We start from the raw sequence: 23,340 nt of genomic DNA, 5'->3' as shown, positions 1-23,340 counted from the left end.
CCCCCATCTCCACCACTGTGGGCTGTAGGTGTGAGAGCTCAGCGTGATTGTAGGGCTGAAAAAGGAGGTTTGTGTAAACTCTGCAGTTTTTAAAGCCATACTCTCTGGAATCATTACCCTTCATTATATCAGGACATGCTGCAGAGTTAGTCCAGGCTCTGCCTTCCCTGAGGATGAGCTGGACGATGGAGGGTGACTGGGCAGTCAGACTGTTGCTCAGCCATCTCCCTAAATTTAATTGAGCAGGAGGCTCATTTTTAAATCTTGGAGAGGGAGGAGAATGGGAATCGTGGAATGTGAAAAACCCACCGTGAAAACCAAGGGTTGGAAGCAGGAACCAGATGGATTTGGGGGCACTGCTGAACCCTGGCTTGTTTGGGAGCTGCAGGCCAGGGCCAGACGTGGGTCTGGGAGAGAAATCCCTGAACACAACGTCCCTAAAGTGCCAAGTCATGCTGGAATCACCACCAGCTCTGCTTTTCAGTACAAGGGCTGGGATTTTATGGTCTCTGAAACATTAAAGATCAAACCTGATGAATTTATGGGCTTTTAAGCTTTAGTCATTGTGCTCCTTGGATGTTCTCATCAGTCACAGCATGGGTTATCACACATGATCCGTTCTTCTTCCCTGCTTCTTTTGAACAAAAATGTTAAATAATCCTGCCTTTTCGAGACTGAAATGTTAAGTAGCCCTGCCTTAAACCAATATTAGCAATGTTACTGTCTTATTGTGCTGTTGGTAGACAACATTTCTACATTTCCTTAGTTTCTGATAACTCAAAAGAATGTTCCTCCTCTCCATTGCTACAGGCATGGAAGTTTCTGGGCTGTTTTGTATTATTTTTCCTTATCAATTTCCCTAGTTAATAGATCCAGTCTTCTATCAACTCTCCTAGCTTTTATTTTTCTTAATTTTTTGAAGTTAGGATTTTATATCCACTTCTTGCATTAATTTTAGTGAATTAATGGCAGTTTCAGCTCGATTCTGCTCATAATTTCCTCCTTTTATTTATATATACAAACACACATCTGTGCCCATCCTTTGTGTGCATCTGCTGCTCCTTTTCCCTCTGTCAATGTTCCATACAATGTGCAGGATGTGTTTAGGGCTCCCTGCAGTGCTGCTGTGCCGAGCTCGTGGATTGAAGGGCATTGAAATGGTTTTCTCTGATAATCTGAAATGTATTTATTAGTGACATATGAACTGAGAACTGACTGGACTCGAGTTTATCATTTGTATCTTTAATGTGCCACTGTCTGCAAGTCCCATAAAATACCTGGATGAATCCTGGTTTAGTAAAAAAAGGGAAGAACCTACTGGATTTAGCAAGCTGAGTGTGAGATCAGTCTCCAAATCAAATTGTAACTCTTGTGTTCAGTCATTAAGTTCCCAATTGGGTGATTTGCAGGAAGGCCCCTGTCAGTAATTCCAGACACTGCAGCTGATCAAGGATTGGGAATTGTTGGGTGGGGGAGGGAGCAGGTCCCTGGTGCTCAGTGATCTGGGGCTCTGGGAAAGGGCAGTGCAGGGAAATGGATGTTCTGATGCATCCATGGATATTAAAAATGAACCATAACTGTAAAATGAGCGTTTTGATATGAGTAGGAATTCCAGTTCACTGGCCACAGTTGAACCAAGATTGTCCCAGGAGGATCCAACATCCCGTGTTTCACATCAGAGCAGACAAAGTGATCCCAACAATCCCTTTGGATTTATAACCCACAGATTTGTGATTCACCATCTGCAAATGACTTGGGAGAAAATTCCAGGGGACCTAGAAAAATGAATGTGATTTAATTGCCATCCTGTAAACCCTGGTCTAATTGCTGCCTTCAGACAGGTGTTCTCCCAGCAGCACCTCCAAGGGTGATTTTTCAGGAGGAACAGAAGGAGCCAGACACAATTTGAAACAATTTTGGCTCTCGGGAGAGTGAGCTTGTATGGGTTTCATCTTTTCATAATTACTGTTTGCTCCCAGTTTTCTAACACCTACATTCTCAGTCTTTAAAAGTTAATTTGTATTTATTTGCTGAAAGAAAATGACTGTAACTTCATCGTTATGCTCTTCTGGTTTTCTAGATTTTAGTAAGACAAGAGCCTCGAAGTACTGGGAGTAAAGACGAGGATTTCTCCTCCCATCCAGGGCCTGTCATGGTAAGCAAGAGGGGTTTGTAGGGTCTCTCTCAGAGCAGAAGAGTTTAAAATCTGAAAAACTTTAGGGAATTAACGTTTACATGGGTGGTTGTTGAGTTTCAAGCACAGTGCTAGTCTAGGCTAATGTTTTTTTCCTAATGCTGCTATAAATCTTTCTGTATTTTTAATGACTTTATTAATCAGGCTGCAGAAGGAAACCTGTTCCCAATATCACATTCAGTTGTCTGAGTGCCTGTCTGTGAAAGTTCAGCAACTTCCTAAAGTTGCTGCTCCCTGAATTCCCTGAACTCTGCATCCCGTGTGAGCTTTTTCCCTGGTTGTTTACAGCTCCTGTGAGTGACATCTGAGGGTAACTAACACTTTGTTCCTCAGGATGAAGAGACTCAGCACAGCCTTGAATGCATCCAGGCTAATCAGATTTTTCCCAGGAAGCAGCTGATCCGAGAGGATGAGAACCTTCAGGTAATCACCACCCTGCTCCTGGCCAGGCAGGATCACAAGATCTCCAGCTGACCTGTGGATTCTCGGGCCTCTCCTGCAGCATTTGAATTCACAATTAGCACAGGAGTAGCAGAAGCTCATTTTCTCCTTAAATCCTCCAGTACTGTTGGTAGAACAGAGAACTCAGCATTACAGTACAAGAGGTTCCTCAGAGTGTCAAAAAATATCGTTATTTGTACTAATGTCAAGTGCCAGGTTTTATTCCAGAGTTTAGAACTCTGTGTTTCTTATAAAAAACAAACACTAAGCTAATTAAACACTGCCACTGCATGTGGTTACTGGGAAGCCAGAAGCCTTATGTTGCACAAAAAATGGATATTTTTTGATTTGTTGATTTTCCAAAGTTCCTTTTGAAATCAGTTTAGTTCAAATCATTTGCCACAGAATCCTGGAAGTATTTGAGTTGCTTAAAGCATATTCCAGTCCCACCCCTGCCATGAGCAGGGACACCTCCCACCAGCCCAGGTTGCTCCAAGCCCATCCAACCTGGCCTTGGACACTTCCAGGGATCCAGGGGCAGCCACAGCTTCTCTGAGCAACCTGGGCCAGGGCCTCCCCACCCTCACAGCCAGGAATTCCTTCCCAATCTCCCATCTCTCCCTGCCCTCTGGCAGTGGGAAGCCATTCCCTGTGTCCTGTCCCTCCACCCCTTGTCCCCAGTCCCTCTCCAGCTCTCCTGGAGCCCCTTTAGGCCCTGCCAGGGGCTCTCAGCTCTCCCTGGAGCCTTCTCTTCTGCAGGTGAACCCCCCCAGCTCTCCCAGCCTGGCTCTTATATCAACTGAAGATGTGGTTTCTTTCATTGTAATATAAAATATTTCTACTTGATCTAAGCTAAGTTGGTGTAAAACCAGATTATTTTGAAGTTGAGCATTTACACTTTTCACTCAGCTCAGCTAAACTGGGCTTAAGTCCCATTTGTAATTAAATGTGCAGTGTGATGTCACTGCAGGTTTTCTAACTTCATAAAGCAGCAGCATGTTGGGCATTTTCATATTTGCAGTGAGAAATATGAAGCAGAAGGTAGGATTTGTCCAGCTGACTTGAGCTGTGATGCATTGGGGGATCCAGTCTTGGCTGGTTACCTGAGCTTACGTGGTGAATATTGGGGAAATAGCAGAGGAGATTATTCATCTTGGATGTTTTGCCTACTTTAGGATGGATTTAATGACATTATGGAAATGCCACTCTCCATTAAGTAAGGAGTGTGAGAGCATAATTCAAGGGCTTGGCCAGCCTACTTGCCAAAATATGAGCATATTTGTCATAAAAATTCATTGCTTTCCCCGAGCAAGCACTTCCCACTCAGGAAAAGGAACCGAAAATGAGGGACCACTTAAGAAAAAGCTACAATTAACCTCTGAGCTGGCCTTAGCAGGGTTCCAGTGTGATCTGAGGGTGTTGCTGAAAGGTTTCTCCTTGTGCAGGTGCCGTTCATCGAACTCCACGGGGAGAGCACGGAGTACGTGGGGAGAGCAGAGGATGCCATCATAGCACTGTCCAACTACAGGCTGCACATCAAGTTCAAGGAGTCTGTTGTGAATGTAAGTGCTGCTCACCCTCTGGGCTCATCTCCATCACCAAACCAGAGTTTAGGATGAGAGCTCGGTGATCCTGCCTTTTAAGGGTGGTGGTAAGGAAAAAATCTCTTTATAGTGTTCAAATCCCATTTCTCAGGGAGAAGAGATATGTAGATTTTGGTGTACATAGATACACCAAAATCAAATCCCATTTCTCAGGGAGAGCAAAGAGTTATTAAGGCACCAAAAGGTGACTCAGCACCTCTGAAAATGGAGTTTCCTGAGGAAATGTCACATCACTCAAGTTGATGTTCACTTTACAGCTCTGTCAGCCATGGCTTCTCCCCAGGCTCTGAATGGGAGAAATAAAACCTCTTCCAAAGGGCTTTTGGAGCATCAAAGCTTGATTATGCCTTGCTTGGAGCTTAAAAGGGTGGAAGTGGGTCCAGCTGCTGCAGTGATGTGCAGACATTGGGTGGTGTGAGTACAGTCACTGACAGAAGAGATCTAGAGCTGGACCTCACCTTCAACTGCACTGCTTTAAAGAGCTTTTTGCCAAGTGTCCATTCTTTAAAATTGTTGCTTATCCACCTCCTCATGGCCACAGGCACAAATTAACTGGGTGTTGGATGCTCCTGTGCAGGGGGGTGACGCTGACACAGACCAGTTGTAACACCAGTTGTGGATTATGTAGAGTTTGACAGGACATTACACATGGCACGGATTTATTTTTGTGGGAATTTATAATAAAACCAGTAAAATAAAATCCAAAGACTCAAAGCATTTTTTTTTCTCCTGATGAGAAAAGTCTCCTCATTCCAACCCAAGTCTCCTTATTTTTACCAGTCTCCTTATTGCAACCCAATTCCTGACCCTGGCTAATTCCCAACTGCCAGTGTCAGTCACACTCTGCAGGGGTGAGTTAAGTGTCAGCCCCCAAACTGTGTGTTATTCCAGAGCTGGGAGAAGCAAGGGAAGCAAAATATAGGAGTTGACAAGTGTCCAACTCATACATGACAGACACACATGACCCAGTGATGTGAGACACCACAGAGTCATGGAATGCTTTGGGTTGGAAGGGACCTCAGAGCTCATCCAGTGCCACCCCTGCCATGGGCAGGGACACCTCCCACTAGCCCAGGTTGCTTCAAACCCCCTCCAACCTGGCCTTGGACACTTCCAGGGATCCAGGGGCAGCCACAGCTTCTCTGGGCAACCTGTGCCAGGGCCTCCCCACCCTCACAGGGAGGATTTTAATCAGCACCTGATTTAATTTTTGATGCCATGTCAATCTTAAATTTCAAGTTTTTGTTTGGTTTTGTGCCAGAACTGAATTATTAACTCTGTAAAGATGTTGGTTATGAACTGAAACTCAGTCTTCAGTGTTTAGTCATGTAGCTGTGTTACCTACAGGCTTTGGAGTGTGGCTGGGTCATGGTTATCACAAGTCACTGCATTGTAGTTCATGAACTGTCAATGTTTTAGGCTGAACAAGCACATCTGCTCCTGATGAACTTGTGTGTGCAGCATTACAGGGATAACCTTCATGAGCTGGGGGTTTTCAGCCAAGTAGGGTATTATTTCTGACTGTGGCAGTTGCTCAAAATGATGGCAAAAAAATGAGGACAAAAATGTAACTGGAAATGTGAGGGCTGTTGTTTCCCACTGCTGACCATCCAGAGCAGGTGGTACAATGTGTGCACGTTTAGGGGGAGCATCACTTGACTTTTCTCTTCTCTTACTCTGTAGTTAAACCTGAACTGGGACTCGAGACTTAACTCTGAAGCTGTAGGTGCCCCTGGGGCGGTGGTGAGGGCTCTGTGGGGTGTGGGGTACCTGGGGAGCTCCAGCCAGGGGAGGCAGGGGTTTTATAGGATTCCTCTGCTGCTCTGGGATACAAACCTCAATTCCAGGGTTGCAATCTGTTATGTAAATCTATAGTGTGTTCCTTCCTGCTGGATTTTGTGAGTCAGAGTCTCATTGTATGGAATTGGCAACTGGAATTGCCAAAGGGAAGGATAGAATGTTGGACAACAAGGAGCTGAGATGTGGGAAACAGGAGTGACCTTGGAAATCAGGAGTGTGTCCTCAGGAATGCCAGGGAATGATGGATTTGCTTTATTAGGGAAGCCACTAGTGCATGGACTGCACTTCCTGTCACAGCTGTCCTCAGGATAATTGGGGTCATTAATTTTTAGGAATTTTCAGTTCAGTATTTTTGGGCAGTAGCAGGAATTGATGCTTTATCAAACCATGTTCTTTGTTTGTGTTCAGGAAAGATTCCATAAAAGTTTGTCAGTTTTACCACGTCAGTTTTGCTTCCCTGACTTTCATATCCAGTGTTCTGCCCTCTCGCTCTCTGTGATACCTCATTATCATCAGCATCATTAACCAGAAATAATCAATTAGTGTATGAGGTAGAGCAGAATATAAATCACTCTTTGAAGCCATATATGACCATCACTAATAATGTGCTGTGAACTCGACTGGAATCCAGGGCAGAGAGGGCTTGGAGTGTCTTTAAGGATAAAACATTCCTGCAGTAGTTAAGGACCATATTTAAATTGTTAAATTTGGGGGCAATAATCCCTTTGGTTATTATTGATCAAAATTATTGATCAGATGCTGATTTTCTAAATTAAATCTTCACTGAGTAATTTTTCATTGAGTTCATTTGATTCTTTCCTGCTGGTTTTCCAGCACTAGAGCTGTTCAGAAAACACCCATAAGAAGATATTTTTAAAAATGCATAAATGTTTTCTAATGTTAGGAATTGGGGTTTTTTATTACTTGGAATGATTTTCATAAGAATCCCTGTCCTGAGGGCAGCCACACTGAAGACTTGTCACCTCAGTGAACACAAGTATTTCTGTGTAAGAAAGAGGATTCCCAGCAAACATCTGTGTAATAGAACCTGTGAAACAAGTCGATTCCCCGTGTGTGGATGTGCAGCAGTTCTGGGCTGGAACCTCCTCTGGAAGGAGGTGGGATATTCCCATGGTACCACCTACTAAAGGCACTGCATGAAGGGACAGGAATCCAGTTACAAATGGATTCCTGGCCTTTGTTTTTACCTCTCTGTGCTCTTTTTTGGTCACAACTCACAAAAACGGTGCCTGTGCCACCCCAGTGTTCCTCCCAGAGCTCCCCAGCAGCTCCTGCACCTGCTGGGAAAGAAACACCGTGAAAAAGTTGCTCCTGGTCCCATCCAGCAGTGCAGAAATGGCTGTGTGTGGGAATCACTCCCATGGATCATTTCCTAGATCACAGTGCTAATGGGAACACGGTGTTTCAAATGCAAAAACAAAACATCCTGCAGACCATGAATAAATCAGGGGGATTATGACATTCAAAAGTGTTGACTTACATTTATCCAGGGGATTGAAGTGCAGACTCAACAGGGATCTCAGGGGCACATGGGAGGTTTGGTTCCCAGGCCCATCCCTATTGATTCCTTAAGAAAATGTCCAGCTTTGCAGCTGGGAGTGTTTCTGTGTTTTCTCCCTGTAAGCTGATGGCATTGATGGGAGAATTAACATTTCAGTGCAGTTCAGGAAAGCATGGATTGCATGGGGCCTCTTTCCAGTGGTGCATTTTGGACACACTGCAGAAAAAAAAAAGTCATGATGGGAGAGATTTTCAGTCTTGGTGATGAGGTGAGTTTTAGTGTGAGCTTTCCCTTGCTTGGCCTTTACTGGAAAAATGGTTGGATTGGGATATTCCTTATGTCCATCCCTGCTGGAGAGGAGCTCAGCCCTTGTCTTGTCCTGCCACTCAAGTTGTTCACACTCAGAGCACGATGACTGTGAGAGCAGAGAGGGCTCAGTGATGGCCTTCAAGACGAAACCCAAGTGTCATCAGTTGTAATGAAAAGCAAAATTTGCTTCAGATGCTCCTTGTAGGTTCTGTGGACCCGGGTGGGAATGAGGTCCCTGCACCTCGGAGCCCTCGGTGCCTCCCTGTGTCACATCATCCCACGCTTCAGGACACCCAGCCTTGCCCAAGTGCTTGTTAAAGTCACCAGCCTGGAACATCACCTTGACATTATTCCAGCTCTGAGCTGGGAAAACAAGGAAATACAAGGAATTACAGCCCATGGCCTGGGTGCCACGGGATGTCCTGGAGGGACTGGGGCCAAATGGTGCACAGGGAAGGTCTGCAGCAGAGTTACTTGTGCCTACTGCAGCCTGGCAGTGGTCCACTGCATCCCACTGGGAACTGTGGGCATGGATTGAGCCATGGGCTGGTTGTTTCAGCAGTGAAATGCAACTTGTGCTTTCTCTAACTACAGAGAACTACATTCTCTAGGTATGTCTTGTACTGGTGTAAGATAACAGACAGTTCCAGTCATCAAAATCATTAAAAAAACACCCTCAAAAATAAAAAGTTTGAGTTGTAGAATGTTGCTGTTATTTAAAATGAGATAATTTTGGAGAAGAGGCAATCAGGAGAGAGATACAGCAAGAGCAGGATGCTCCAGTAGTCCCTGTAATGGGATGTAATTGGGCTCAGATAACAATGCATGTTTATTCTTATAAAAGCAGAAATGATTGCTTCTCCCTGCTTGGTTTCAGTGCCATTATCAGAGGGAAGTGCCTGCAGATGGAATTGATGTCTCTCCCAAGAACAGGCTCTGGGTGTCTGACTGGCATCAGCCTGAAAGATGGGCAGGGAAGGTTATCAGGGCAGGGAGGGAGCGGCAGCAGATAATTCTACAGAGCTTTCCTGGGGGAAGAATAATGGCCAGGAAGGAGATTGAAAACACAAGAGGAGCGGAGGACAGGTTTTTATGACTGGGAAAGAAAATTAAAAAGATTAATAGGAAGGTTGTCCTGAAGAAAAACGTGCAGATTGTGAGGAAATGGCTGCGCGTGGGCTGTCAGGGGAGAAAGGATGGCTGGGGAGCACAGGGAGAGGGAGGGAACAAAGAGGGACTTTGAAAGAAGGAAATTAAAACAATGCAGGAGGAGAATTAGTATGTCATTCCAGTGCAGACAGAGGAAGAGGAGCCAGGGGGAGGGAGCAAGGTGGAGAACTGCTTGAATGAAGATGGACATGGGGGAAAAAAGGCAATAGAAGAGGGTGTGGGGAAAAAAGATATTAAAAGACAAAGCAACATTGGAGTAAAAAAGCAAGTCTGGAGTCTGACCTTAGTTAGGGAGAGGTACCTTACTTTCCATGCTGGTGCCATTTAACTCAGTGGTAGATTTAAATAACTTATTAGAGAGTAATGGAATCATTTAGTTTGGAAGAGACCTCCAAGATTGTCAGGTCCACCCTGTGCCCCATCCTCACCCTGTCCCCCAGCCCAGGGCACTGAGTGCCACCTTCAGTCCTTCCTTGGACACCTCCAGGGGTGGGGACTCCACCACCTCCCTGAGCAGCCCCTTCCAAGGCCTGACCACCCTTTCCATGAAGAAATCCTTCCTGAGAATTATTGTTAGGTGCATATGAGGCTGTCCAGTCAGGAAGAAAGACTGGAAGATTCTCCAGTCAGGATCCATTCCAGTCCATTTATCAGACAACACTGTCACAATCTGCCTGCCTTGCAGACTAGAAGCAATCAGGAGAAGGTATGGAAGCAATGAGCAGGTCAAATACAAGGATTAGCCTATGGAAAGGACACCTGTGGTCTGTGATGCACTTCAGTCTCCTGCTGCCTTGGCAGAGTCACCTGCACTCAGGTTGAGCTTAGGGCTGGCAAAGAGGGGCCTGTCTCCCAGGAGAGATTCCAGTCACCACTTCTGTCAGTTGTATTAGACTGTCACGAGTCTCAACCAGAGATAATACTGAAAACAGACCAAAAGTCAAAATTATTTGAATATCCAAACTACTGGACCGTAGGGTCAGGCACCTTCTTGCCCAGTCTCCTTGTGCCTGGATTGTCTGTCATTTAACATCCAGCTACAACCAAAGGAGCAGGATAACCCCCCTGGCCCAGCAGGCTGGTCCCTCTCCAGCTCTGGACAGCCCAGTGCTGCCTCTGGGTTCTGCTCTGAGCTGAGCTTTAAGCAATCCCTGCCTGTTGTAGTCTGGGGCTGTGAGCTCTGGCAGTGATTTGGGGTTTGCACTCAGAGGAGGACTCTGGGCTTCCCAGAGACAGCAGAGTTCTCCTCCCTCTCCCGGGCACAGGAGTTTGCTGCAGGCATCTTCCTGCTCGGAGCAAGTTTTCCTCTGGTTTGTATTTCTGGGATATCTCTTCCCCTTGTCTACTGTTTTTAGTTCCATTTCCTTGAGTCCAGTCCTTTTTAAGCTTTGTGGTGTCTGTCTGGATTCCTTATCCCAGATCCTTGACTGGAGGTGACCTTCAAGGACTTGCCCAACTGTCTGGAAAGGCCCTGGCAGGGCAGGCTCTGACAGCCACATCTTGTACCCCAAGCCAGACCTTAAACTGCCTCCTCACAGTCCTCTGATGGCAAAAGACAGTATTGGAATGTTACTGAACAATCCCCATGGCAGAGGGTTTGTTGCCTTGGGCAATGTTCAATACAATAAACAATTCAAACAGTTTTGTACTTTGTGTTTATTGTAGGTATTGGCTAAATTTAGACATTTATTAATTTTATTTGTTTAAGACAATAATGTACATTTGCCCCTCTCAGGTAAAGGTCCAAAACTGTTACTGAAAACTAATTCATTTTCATCTTGTGGTTTCTTCCTGTCTTTAAAGGTAATTTCAGCTGCTTTCATGTTCTCCTGATCAAGCTTCTGCTGGTTACACATGCCATAAAAATAAAAGCATATAACTGCACTCAAATATGAAAGATTCAGCATTATTACTCTAAAGAGGGCTGCTTCAATCACAGTGTTGATCTGAACAGGCCAAATGGTTTTTCCCTGAAGAGGAAGTACAGGATATTTCCATAGAAAAGCATCCAGACTGCAGCAGTCTCAGATCTTGCTTAGCAGCTCCCTTTGGACACCAACAGTTAAAATTATATTAAGATTCCTAAATTTGGATCTATAAGAGAGAAAAATACTTCCATGAGAGAGGAGCTTGGATATGTGCTGCCTTTCCTGAAGGATTCTCAGCTGTTTCCATGGGATCCCTTAAGGTTTTGGGCTGTGGAGCTGACACATGAATACATGTTACCAAACTTCAGAGCTGCTGAAGTAGTTTGAATTTCTTTGTTTTCCTCCCTCTTACCATATGGTCCTACAATAAATCCTCATGAGATATGCACAGAAATGACTGTTGAAATGAAATAATGACTGTTTTTAATTGCAGGTTCCACTGCAGCTCATCGAAAGCGTGGAGTGCCGGGATATATTTCAGCTTCATTTGACCTGCAAGGACTGCAAGGTGATAAGGTATGAGCAGGCTTGGCTTTCCACGTGCTCTGGGCAGCTGGGATGTTCGAAGGAAAGGCTTTTTCTTACTTACAGGACTTGATTTCCCTCAAAAGATTTTTTTTAAAGTCTGATTTTTACGGCATTTGGGCATTTTTGTGACGGGAGTGGGAGCAGGATGGGCTGTGTGTGCTGTGGTGCAGGACAGCAGCAAACCTTGGGCTGAGCCCCAGGTTTTGCTCTGAAATCAGTTTTAGTCTCACTGTGTTTTCCTGGCATTACAATCAGTTGTAGTATATTGCTTCAATAAATCACAGATATATCAATATCTACATATCAACAGACAGAGAAGTGGGTAAAAGCACCGACACACACAGCGCTTGGGGAAGTGTTTAATTGGGATTTGGGGTTTGGAGGGTTAAACTGTGGCCTTGGGGAGCTCTGTACCTTCAGCCACCCTGCATTTTCAGCACCTGTGAGGGTACAGTCACTGTCCTAAAGGCATAGTAACCTACTGGGAAAAAAAGGGGGGAATAAGGTAAAAGAAAGTGAGGGAATGAGGAAATCCAGGTCTGCACCCAGCAGAGCAGGTGGATCATGGAGAGGAGCAGTCACTGCTCTGTCCTTCAGCAGCCTCCAGAGCCCAAGCCAGGACTCTCTGAGCCACCAAGCCTCAACTACAGCTATTTTATTTTATTTTTTACTTTTCTACTGCAGAAATTAATTTTGATCTATGAACTTTAATTAAGGAGAAAGGAACATTTCTTTTTGATTAAATGTTTGCAGGCAGTACCTTTTGTATAATGAAATGAGCCCCAGTCATCTCTGAGCACTCAGAATCTTTAACAGGTCAGCTGCTTCCTGAAATGCTCTTTTTCTCACCAGGACTGATTTTACTTTAGAAGTAATATTTAGTTTAATTTGAATCCAATATTTAACTTCCTCTTCCCTTGTAGCCCTTGACATTTAAGAAAGTCACCCTTCCTCTCCACATTAATTTGTTTTTTTCTCTTCAATAGTAGAATGACTACAAATTATTTGTATTTATGCCCTTCCTTACGAATTTCTCTTCAAAATTGCATCTCCAAGACTGAGGACTTGGTGGGACTGTTGGCAGATGGTGAAATGTGGGGCTGAGACAGCAGATTTCAAACATTTTCATGTTCTTTTTCATGAGCAAAGTTTGTATTTTGAGTACTAGAGTTCAAGTGAAGATAGTACCAATTATTTGCACCACTAACTTCAAAGGAATTTAGAGAACTGAGGGTGAGATGTATCTTGTCTGAGTATGGATATTTAATAGAGTATTATCCAGTCCAAGCAAGGAGTCTGGGCTTGCTTTATACTCAGTGATGGGAAATAAATAAACACCTCAGGCTGCAGTTCCTCACAGCTCTGCAGAGATGTTGGATGTGTCTTTCCCTTCCACTGCCTGGCCCTGAGCTCTCTGCAGGTGGGGGAATAAATGTGCCCCCAGGGAATGCAGGTGCCATCCTTACCCAGGAGCACTGCAGGACTCAGACTGAGCCTGGAAATACTCAGGGAACGTTTAATAACTGTGAAATCGGGAGGAAATCTGTCAGAGCAAAATAAAGCACTGGTTTATTCCCACCCTCTACAGTAAAAGGGTCCAGGAATCCCCTTTGAAAAGACAAGCTAATGCAATTTTACTGCACTGCTTTGAAGATTAGTTTCTCCTGTACAGGGAATATTCTCACCAGTTGTTGTTAGTCTGTAATGTTGGGCAAAGCTCAGTTTGAAACACGTGGTTTGTGCTTCTCACCAAGGCCAGAAGGAGAAGGCTTTGGAAGGGACCTTAAAGCTCATCCAGTGCCACCCCTGCCATGGGCAGGGACACCTTCCACCAGCCCAGGTTGCTCCAAGCCCCGTCCAACCTGGCCTTGGACACTTCCAGGGATCCAGGGGCAGCCACAGCTTCTCTGGGCAACCTGGGCCAGGGCCTCCCCACCCTCACAGCCAGGAATTCCTTCCCAATCTCCCATCTCTCCCTGCCCTCTGGCAGTGGGAAGCCATTCCCTGTGTCCTGTCCCTCCATCCTTGTCCCCAGTCCCTCTCCAGCTCTCCTGGAGCCCCTTTAGGCCCTGCAAGGGGCTCTCAGCTCTCCCTGGAGCCTTCTCTTCTCCAGATGAACCCTCCCAGCTCTCCCAGCCTGTTCTTGTTTACAGGACTGTGATTATGGTTACAATATATAGATTAGAGTGTATGTGGTAGTTTTCTGAGTTTCCACCTGACTCCTGCAGTCAGAAGTCTCTGGAACACGTTCCTGTCTCTGATCTGCTCCTTTGTTTCGTAGTTAACACGTGCACAAACATCTCCCTTGTTCCTGGCAGGGCACAGCCCTGGTTACTCACAGCCACAGGACGTTGCTGCTCATGGTTAATCCTGACTCCCTAAGTGTGTTTCTTCTCTAATATCCACAGGTTTCCTTTTTACTGTCCATTGGAATGTACACGGAAGCAGAACTAAGTTGTCCCTAAGATATTTATTCTCACTCCCCGCTTTCAGAGAGGTTTCCATGCTCAGCCTGTCATTCCCAGCCTGCCATCTGTCCCTGCAAACTCACCAGGGGCTGTTTGTTTGTGGCACAGGTGTCAGTTCTCCACCTTTGAGCAGTGCCAGGACTGGCTGAAGCGGCTCAACAATGCCATCCGCCCGCCCGCCAAGATCGAGGACCTGTTCTCCTTCGCCTACCACGCCTGGTGCATGGAGGTCTACGCCAGTGAGAAGGAGCAGCACGGGGACCTGTGTCGGCCAGGTACGTGGGAACAGCCCAGGGGTCAGCCCAGGGGTCAGCCCAGGGCAAAGCAGCTCCTCCATATCTCCTGGAATTATTGTGGTGGGTGTGATTCCACAGAGTCACAGGATGTGCTGAGTTGGAAGGGACCCACAAGGATCATCGAATCCAACCCCTGGCCCTGCACAGGCCCAGCCCCAAGAGTCACCCCCTGTGCCCCAGAGCATCATCCCAACCCTCCTGGAGCTCTGGCAGCCTTGGGGCTGTGCCCACTGCCCTGGGGAGCCTGGGCAGTGCCCAACCAGCCTCTGGGGGAAGAACCTTTGCCTGAGATCCAACCTGAGCCTGCCCTGACACAGCTCCAGCCATTCCCTGGCTGCTGTCCCTGGTCCCCCCAGAGCAGAGCTCAGTCCCTGCCCCTCCTCTGCCCCTGCCCAGGCAGCTGGAACTGCACTGTCTCCCCTCAGTCTCCTCTGCTCCAGCTGAACACACCAAGTGCCCTCAGCTGCTCCTCATTCCTCTATGTTCACCACAGCAGCAACTTTGAGTCTAAACCATGTGGTGTTGGCTGTGCCATGTTTTTTGTAACTGCCTGGAACAGTGGTTTCCAGCATGGATGTTGAGGAGCAGGAGGTGAAGGAGATGGGAGGCCCTGAACTGCTCCTGAGCTTCATTCCCAGCCACAGCACTGTGATGTATTTTAGTGCAGTACCATCCTTGCTGGAGGGGTTTTGAGGCCCACAAGTAAATAAAAGCTAAAAATTGGGATGCCGGTGATTGTAGCACTTGTTTGAATATAAGAAATTTGATTTCCAGGCCTCTGCAGTCTCTTGTCACTCACAATTCACTGCCTGAGGGAAGTGTCCCAGCTGTCAGGCTGAGTGATGTTCCTGGGATTCTGTCCTTGTTCCTGAGGTTTCTCTGGACCTGGGCACAGATTATCATGCCTTTGGTGCCTGAGGAAGAGCAGTGAACAGGGAGCACACAGGTGAAGGAGGAGCTCCTTGGCTCCTGTTCCTGCACATCACACACTTCCTCAGCAGCTGCTGGAAAATGGCAAAAAAAATCCTCAGGGCAGAATTTCATACCTAGGGCTTCTCCCTCCTCACTGAATTCAGGAAGTGAGAGATAGCAGACATGTGGAAGCATTGCTGGGTCTCCTTGTAGCCCTTTTCCTCACTGAAACAGGTGGGCTTCAGCCTAAGGCTGGGTTAGGATAATCAGGGAATCATGGAATGGTTTGGATTTGAAGGAACCTTAAAGCCCATCTCGTTCCATCCCTGCCATGGGCAGGGACACCTCCCACCAGCCCAGGATGCTCCAAGCCCTGCCCTGCCTGGCCTTGGACAATGCCAGAGAGAAGGAGCATTTATGTTTTTATTTAAAAACTTCTACCCATCAATTTTTTTCTTTTCTTCAACATAACTTTATCTTCCTGTAGCTGCCTCTTCCTGGGGGTGGATATTCTCCTTCACAGAGCTGAGTTATAGTTGAGATAAGTCAGTGTGAATGTTGGTGGAGAAGTTAATCCCAAGACATTGTAATTTCTCTTTCACGTCCAGGCAGCCCATTATTTGGCAGATATGTACAGAAAGACTAAATTGCTTCAAAATCCATCTGAGTATCAACTTCAGGGGAAAAAATATGTTAACAATGTATGTAACAGAGAACTGAGCTGTGGCTCAGGATCAGCTCTTATGGCCAGGAGGTGTAAGTCCATAAAATGTCCAGCTTGTTTTTCCTGTGATTTTGAGAGTGGATTGGGATGCTTCTAAATATTATCCATCTTGACTCAAAGTGCCTCTTAAAATGCCAGCATTTCAGGAGGGATGGACAGGATGTTAAGGCTGGGCTTTCGTTTCTTGGAGGAAAACCCGGGATTTCCCAGGAGCTAAAAATTAAGAGGGGGAAATCAAACAGAATATTTCATTTTCATGGAGTTTTATGTGTTTCTCTTAAAACCCTCCAGGGCTATGCAGCATTGATTGGGGATATTTCCAGTATTCTCATTTGCTATCCAAAAAACCCTCCTTAAGGATGGATCACAGGTTTTAAAGACCATTCCTCAGAGCATGTGATGGTGAAGCCCATCCTCAGTGCTGCAGGAGCATCTGCTGCTCCAGTCAAAGGGTTTGTGGGATTTTTAAATAAAACAGTCTCTAAGGACACCTTCCACCAGCCCAGGTTGCTCCAAGCCCATCCAGCCTGGCCTTAGGCACTTCCAGGGATCCAGGGGCAGCCACAGCTTCTCTGGGCAGCCTGTGCCAGGGCCTCCCCACCCTCACAGGGCACAATTCCCTCCCAGTGTCCGTCCTCTGTGTTTATCTCTAATTGTTCTGTGATGCCACATGAAAAAATCATTTCAGACATGTGCATTTACATCTTTGAGCTAAATGTGTATCTACGGATATCGGGGGGATTGAAAGACTTTAAGGGTTTTCTGAAATATTTAATGGAAAGATGTAATACTTAAAGCATTAATTTTGCAGCAGACTTCTGGCCCCTGTTGGGTGCTGCTCTGCCTCAGGATTTAATGATACAGTAATTTAAAGAGACAGGCAATGCATAGACTTTCAGAATCACTTGATTTAGTGTTGCTCTCAGGCTCATTAAATTTAGCACATTTCTTGGCTCTGGAAACCTGGAAATTTTGTCTAATTCTCTAGAATTTAATAACTATCAGAATAGTTATTCTTTACTGCCATTGTATATTTTTGCAATTGTTTTTTGATAGTTTTTAGAAAAGTCTCTAGGAAATAAATTGGGTTCATTCCACTTCTTTTAATGTATTAATACAGGAATTTATGAGGATTTTGTGACCGATATTTATGCATTTTACCTTCCTATCTCCATATGACTCATGGAGGAATAATATCCAATTTGTGGACAGAAAACTGAGGTGCAGGATAAGTGACAGGACTTGCCTCCAGCCATAGAGGAAACCTGGGGCTGGAATTGCATATTCCATGTTGATTGCCCACATTCCAGAGCACATTCCAGGTCTCAGCCCCTCACCAGCTTCACATTCTTCTCATTGATACAAAATTCTTCTGAACTTCACAAAATAAGAACTCCTATTTTTTTTTTTCCCGCTGGAACTCCTGATGTATCTTAATTCCTTCTGCTGATGTGCTTGGGTCTGGTTTGCAGTGTTACTGTTTTACATGGATTTCCCAAAATTGGTGATTTCAGGAAATTACCGTGTTGGACTTTGGCATTCCTGGAGAGTTGGCCATGGAGAGCCATCAGTGCAGTTGTCAGAATTAGGCTGTGAAATGCAGCTGGCTTTGCACTGACTGATGTGCTGGTTTTCTCCTGGGTATTTTGTGAAGTGGGAATCTTAATTTCTTCTTTCCCGTTCATTTTCTCCCTCTGCTCTTGCTCCCCAGGAGAACACGTAACTTCCAGGTTCAAGAACGAAGTGGAGCGGATGGGGTTTGATATGAACAATGCCTGGAGGATTTCCAACATCAATGAGAAGTACAAGTGAGTACTTGGCAGATTCACAGCCAAATGGCAGCTCAAAACACTGATTTTTTTATGGCAGATTAGTGTAACTTTTTTCAAGTTCTACAGTTCTTAATACAGGCCAATCAGAATTATGATTTTTTGTTGTTTTATAGAAAATATGCTTTTAATTATTGAATATTTTATTAGCTGATATGAATTTTTCAGCTTAGAAATCCCAGATTTTGGTGTGCTTGCTGGAGGACATCTCAGAGAATTCTAAGGGAAGAAAAGGGGATCTTAAAGGAGCAAAGAGTGGAGTTTGAACTTTTATAAACCATTTTTATTGTGTCTTGTTCTCTAACTTATTACAAAGACATGTATTAAAGAAAAAACAGGTTTGAAGGAGTTAAGTTTGCAAATGCTGAAAATAAGAGAAAACACCTTCTGAGGTCCTGAAAGCCCAGACAAAAGTCCTCTGTGGGCTCTGGAGCAGAGGAAGGTGCTCCTGGATTCTCCTGTGGTGGGATGGGGTGCTGTGGCTGCTCCCTGCTCCAGCTCAGAGCTAAACCAGCTGGAACTCTGCATGATGGAACACCTTTCCTTGCTCTGCCTCTGCAGGGTAATGCCTTGCAGCTGGTGCAGGAAGAATCCCTGCCTTGGCCTCCAAAAATCCCGGGAAGGAAGAATAGCCATTCCTTACACACTTAACGCTGGAGAAGGAGGAATTTATTGACAGGCAGTGAAACAAATCAGCAAAAGGGGCTGCCCAGTGTCAGTTCTTCCACTGCCAAGGGTGCAGCTGCTCTGTGTCACTGATGTCCAACCCTGTGCACCCCTTTTCCCCCAGGCTGTGTGGCAGTTACCCCCAGGAAATCATAGTTCCTGCCTGGATCACGGATAAGGAGCTGGAGAGCGTGGCAAGCTTCCGCTCCTGGAAGCGCATCCCTGCCGTGGTGTACAGGTGAGGCCCCTGCAGGTGCTTGGAAATGGGGGGTTCTGGCAAATAAAAGCTGAAATAAGCTGTAAGTGGGAATTTGGGCTGGTAATAAAAGATGTTCAGGCTCCCCCGGGTGAGGCAGAACCTGCTACATGTTCACTCTGAGAGGGAATAATGGTTTATATTTTGAATTCCAAACACATACTGCAGGAGCACTCGGCATTTGCATCTCCTGCAAATCATTCTGGGGGCAGTCACCCCAGTTAAGATTGATTTTTAAGTTTTTTTGATATGAAAATGAAAAAATGTGAGATGAAGACCTCGGTGATAAATGTCCTCCCTGACTGGGTGTGCCTTTGGCTTCTCTCTGACTCTGACCTGGCTAATTCTCAGACTGCAGCATAAAGAAGGACAAATACCAAAATTACTTGAAGGAGATATAACACTCAAATTAAAAATTAGTACATGGTTTAGATCTATCTATATATTTTAGATATTTTTCACTAGACAGCCTCTTGCTTAGATTGAGTCCAGAAACTCTCCATATAAAATTGCTTTTCTGAAATACTGGGCTTTGACAGCTTCTTTAGGAAGAAATATATTTCAGCATCTGTTTTTTCAAATATTCTGGATTATGTGGATATTCTGTGGCTGTCCAATCCCTGGAAGTGCTCGAGGCAACGTTGGACGGGGCTTGGAGTAACCTGGGCTAGTGGAAGGTGTCCCTTTCCATGGCAGGGGGTGGAATGGGTCCCTTCCAACCCAAACCATTCTGTGATTCTATAAACCTGTCCTTTAACACCCTGGCCCCTTCCCTGGTGTGATTATCCTCCCATAAATCTTTAAAATCTCTTTAAAAAATCAGATGACAAAGGGATCAAAAAGATAATGAGTACTGTTGATGCCCTAAGCCTGCCTTGCCACCCATTCCTTGGGATCAACTGCAGGCTGACTGTGGAGAGCAGAAAACTTGGCAAATCCATAATCCTGGGTGGGAGCAGTGAGAGCAGAGAGCTCTGGGCTACAAAACACTGTTTACCCAGCTGAAGGTTCTTGTCTTGAGAAAGGAGAACAAATTGGCTCGTGGCAGCAAACCATTATCTTTAAGTCCTCCTGTCTTCTCTCCCTTACCTTCCAAGCAGCACAGGGGTTTAGAGTGGTTTCTTTTGGAATGGTGAGGAGTCGTTCCATCCTCTGCTCAGCTCTGGGAGGGGGAAAAAATGCCTTCCAGCATATGCTGACTTTTAAAAATGTAGATATTTTGTTATTATGGTGCTATATATAATATATATGTATAAAAGAGAACAGTGTGATTTCTCTGTGGGTTGGGGTCAGCTTTGCACGCTGCATTTCAGGCCACTTTGGGCCTTTTCTGCAGTTGTCACATAATTCAGGGACACCTCACCTGCAAACACAGGGCAGCTTCCCTCCTCCTGTCACCCCTGCACACAGGGAAAGCACTTTGTTCTCATTCCTGGGAGCAGCCTGCATTCCAGGGATTTATGGGAGAACAATTTAAAAGTCAAAAGACCACAGAGACTGAAATTGTCCTGTCCCTGCCTCCAGTTCTGTGCAGTTCTGCTGAGGCTCTCTGTGGTAAATCACAGCTGCCTTTTCATTGCCAGTCTTCAAATCAGGGAGAGAAAAGTGTTTCTATTATTTTGACTTCTTTTTTTTTTTTATTTGACATTTAGTAATAGATTTTTCAAGACATCCAGTTCATCATTCTGGGCTCTAATTGAGCTCACAGCAGGGAGTGGATGATGATCCATAGGATTTCAAGGCCAGGTTGGACAGGGCTTAGAACAACCTGGGCTAGTGGAAGGTGTCCCTGCCCATGGCAGGGGGTGGAACTGGATGGGCTTTAAATCCCTTCCAACCCAAACCATTCTGTGATTGGAATTCCCTGTATATATATATATATCTATATATATATATATATCTCCATAAAAACAGCTTTTTCTTACTCTTGGAGGAGTAAGAAACAAAACCTTATTCAGCGTTTTTTATCCATTAAAGATGATTTGGGGACTTAATGATTTTAGTTTCATTACTGATGACAGTAATAAATCTCTTTTTGATTTACTTCAGGGGGAAAAAGAGTAATAGTGATTTTTAAAAAAATTAGTCCAATGACTTGTCTCAGATGCTGAACAGTGGGACAGAGAGAGACCAGAGACAGACCCTGACAACCACAAATTCCCTGTCCTTGTAAAGCAGTCAGGGCTGAAAAGCAGAACAAACAGGGCTGAATTCAGAGACAAACATCAGGAATACTCCTGGAGATTGGACTGTCAGGAGTGTTGCTTCTATTCTCTGATCAGATTTCTACAGAAATCTCACACCCACTCTCTGCAGTTTTGCTCAGTGTTTACAATTTTTTAAACCTCTTCACACATTTTATGAGGTCACAGAATACCAGACTGCTTTGGGTGGGAAGGGACCTTAAAGCTCATCCAGTTCCATCCCATGGACAGGGACACCTTCCACTAGCCCAGGCTGCTCCAAGTCCTTTCCAGCCTGGCCTTGGACACTTCCAGGGATCCAGGGGCAGCCTCACCTCTCTGGGCAACAACAGTTTATGTGGATAAATCTGGCCCGTGACATGGATTTTGCAGCTTCCTTGTTTTGGCCACAGAAAATCAGTTTTAGAGAGAAGGCTCTTGGGATTTTGTGAAAAGACAATAGAGAGGATTTCCTACCTTCTGGAAAGGGCATCCTAAGCTCGGAGAACCTCTCTGGATGTTGGCTGTGTGGAAGGTGTCCTTTTGCCTTGCCCACTGCTGAAGGGGAGCACCCAGCCAGGCAGGTCCTGCTGGCACAGGGAAGGAAGGCACGTGCAGAGCTGCCCTGTTCCCTCCTTGCTGAGTTCTGTCCCTGAATTGCTGCCGTGGGTTTTCCATTCCGAGTGCTGGGAGTTCAGCAATGCAGTGCAGGGAGCGACTCAACCCTCCTTAGTCCTCCTGCTCTGTAGTTACCAGGACTTGGGGGATTTATTGTTGTGCTCAAAGGTGGTTTGATCACGGGGGGGTTAAGCCTGTGCAGGGGTGTACGTACATCCTACAGCCATACAACAGCTTGTAAAGGGCTTTAGAGCTGCCCAATGGGGGGTTACTCCTTGGTTTCTGCAGGGGGGCTGCGTGTTGATGTGTCTCTAGTGAGGGAGTTCGCAGGGGAGGTTTTGCTTTAAGTTTTTTAAATTGTTTTTTTGGTTCCTGAGCTCTGAGTGACACCATCCTATCCCCAGGGACCTCAGAACCGCTGGCTGTCTTTTATCCCAGTGGCCAGTCCAGCTGGAATGAGTGTGATTCCTCAGACCTCCCATGCCCCTAAATAGAATTGTTTGCTGATTTCTGCTGGTACATCTGAACGTGGCATATTTTGTGTGGGATGGGAGCGTTTGGGCTTCACAGCCACCAACGAGCTCAATGTCTGGCCTAGTGATTCTTTATTATTTGGAGTATAATGTGAGGCAAGAACCTGGAGATGAAAACCTAACTGTTTATGAACCTGTGAAAATGGATCTGCAGCAGGTAGTAATGAAATCTGGGAGAACATATGGAAAAATAAATGAGCTGCTCTGTTCAGAATAGATTTCTTACACGTATAATGATGTTTTATTTTCTTTTATTATTTGCGCAAGCATAGCGGGGAACAGGGTGGCCTTTCAGCGATTGGCACGGATTTTTTGCTGAACTAATTTGCTGTGGGTAGAGCTGTTTCTGAAAGGCTATTAATTCCAGCAGAAATCCATTTCCCTGTGCCTGCAGTCGGCTGGCACCTGGTGCAAGTGCCGTGGCTCCGCATCGCCTTCCCTCCGCTTCAGCTAACGCGGCGTGGCAGCTCCTTCCCCTCACCGAGGGGGTTTTACGTGAAACAATTATACCAGACCCGTGGAAAATACTTAAAATACCATCTCAGAGCCTGTTTTGTGACGGGAGGGCCCTGCCCAGCGGAGCTGTGTCCCGCTGCATGGGGAGCAGGAGGCGGCGGCGCCCACGGTGCCCGCGGGGACACTGCGGAGGAGGTGCTGCACAGCCCCCGGGGTGACAGCTCTGACAGCACATCACACACCAGCCTGTCACACCCACGGACAGCCTCAGAGTGCTCACAGGGAGAAGGGGAAGATGGAAAGCTTTGGGGGGTTGTCTTCTTGTGCAGGGCTGGCGGAGTCGGCTGTTCAGATTTGCTGAAGGGTTGTGCTGAGCGTCACTGCTCTGGTGTTCCTTGATTAGAGGGAATCAAACAACTCCTGTTGCCCTGAGGCTGAGATGGGCAGTTTGTTTGCAAGAAGGCTCTAAAATCCTTTGCTGCATCGTAACCTGTAGGAGCTGGAATTGGCATGTGTGTGCTTTGGAAATGGGGGGTTGTGCTGGGACTCCTGAGTAAGAACAGCAGTGCCCAGAGGCACCTCTGCTGGAAGGGATGTGTTCCCAGAAATCCACTGCTGTCCTGGGCTGATCCCCCAGCGTGGGCAGCAGGGCAGGGGGATTCTGCCCCTCTGCCCCTCAGCTGAGACCCCCCTGCAGAGCTGCCTCCAGCCCTGGGGAACAGCACAAGGAGGACGTGGAGCTGCTGGAGAGAGTCCAGAGGAGGCCCCGGAGATGCTGCCAGGGCTGGAGCCCCTCTGCTCTGGAGCCAGGCTGGGAGAGCTGGGGGGGTTCCCCTGGAGAAGAGAAGGCTCCAGGGAGAGCTGAGAGCCCCTTGCAGGGCCTAAAGGGGCTCCAGGAGAGCT

General features: G+C 46.1%; 1 protein-coding gene across 11 annotated transcripts in view; it reads left to right on the top strand.

Annotated features, from left to right (window-relative positions):
• Positions 1–23,340, top strand: part of MTMR3 (myotubularin related protein 3) — a 79,572-nt gene that overhangs the window by 35,668 nt on the left and 20,564 nt on the right. For all 11 annotated transcript variants that reach the window (XR_007900907.1, XM_051773345.1, XM_051773337.1 and 8 more), the window contains 7 exons: positions 2,081–2,155; positions 2,528–2,617; positions 4,081–4,197; positions 11,402–11,484; positions 14,073–14,239; positions 17,608–17,704; positions 18,516–18,629. Coding sequence is in view for 10 of the 11 variants with exons in the window: in XM_051773345.1 (XP_051629305.1) it covers positions 2,081–2,155; positions 2,528–2,617; positions 4,081–4,197; positions 11,402–11,484; positions 14,073–14,239; positions 17,608–17,704; positions 18,516–18,629 (743 nt within the window). In the remaining variant the exon portion in view is untranslated. The remainder of the gene's footprint in view (positions 1–2,080; positions 2,156–2,527; positions 2,618–4,080; positions 4,198–11,401; positions 11,485–14,072; positions 14,240–17,607; positions 17,705–18,515; positions 18,630–23,340) is intronic.

Source organism: Manacus candei, unplaced genomic scaffold (assembly GCF_025592945.1).
Source record: "Manacus candei isolate 608988 ecotype Guabito, Panama unplaced genomic scaffold, ASM2559294v1 h1tg000167l, whole genome shotgun sequence".
NCBI classification, from domain to species: domain Eukaryota; kingdom Metazoa; phylum Chordata; class Aves; order Passeriformes; family Pipridae; genus Manacus; species Manacus candei.
Note: the sequence above shows the minus strand (reverse complement) of the source record. Positions and strands in the feature narration are given on the sequence as shown.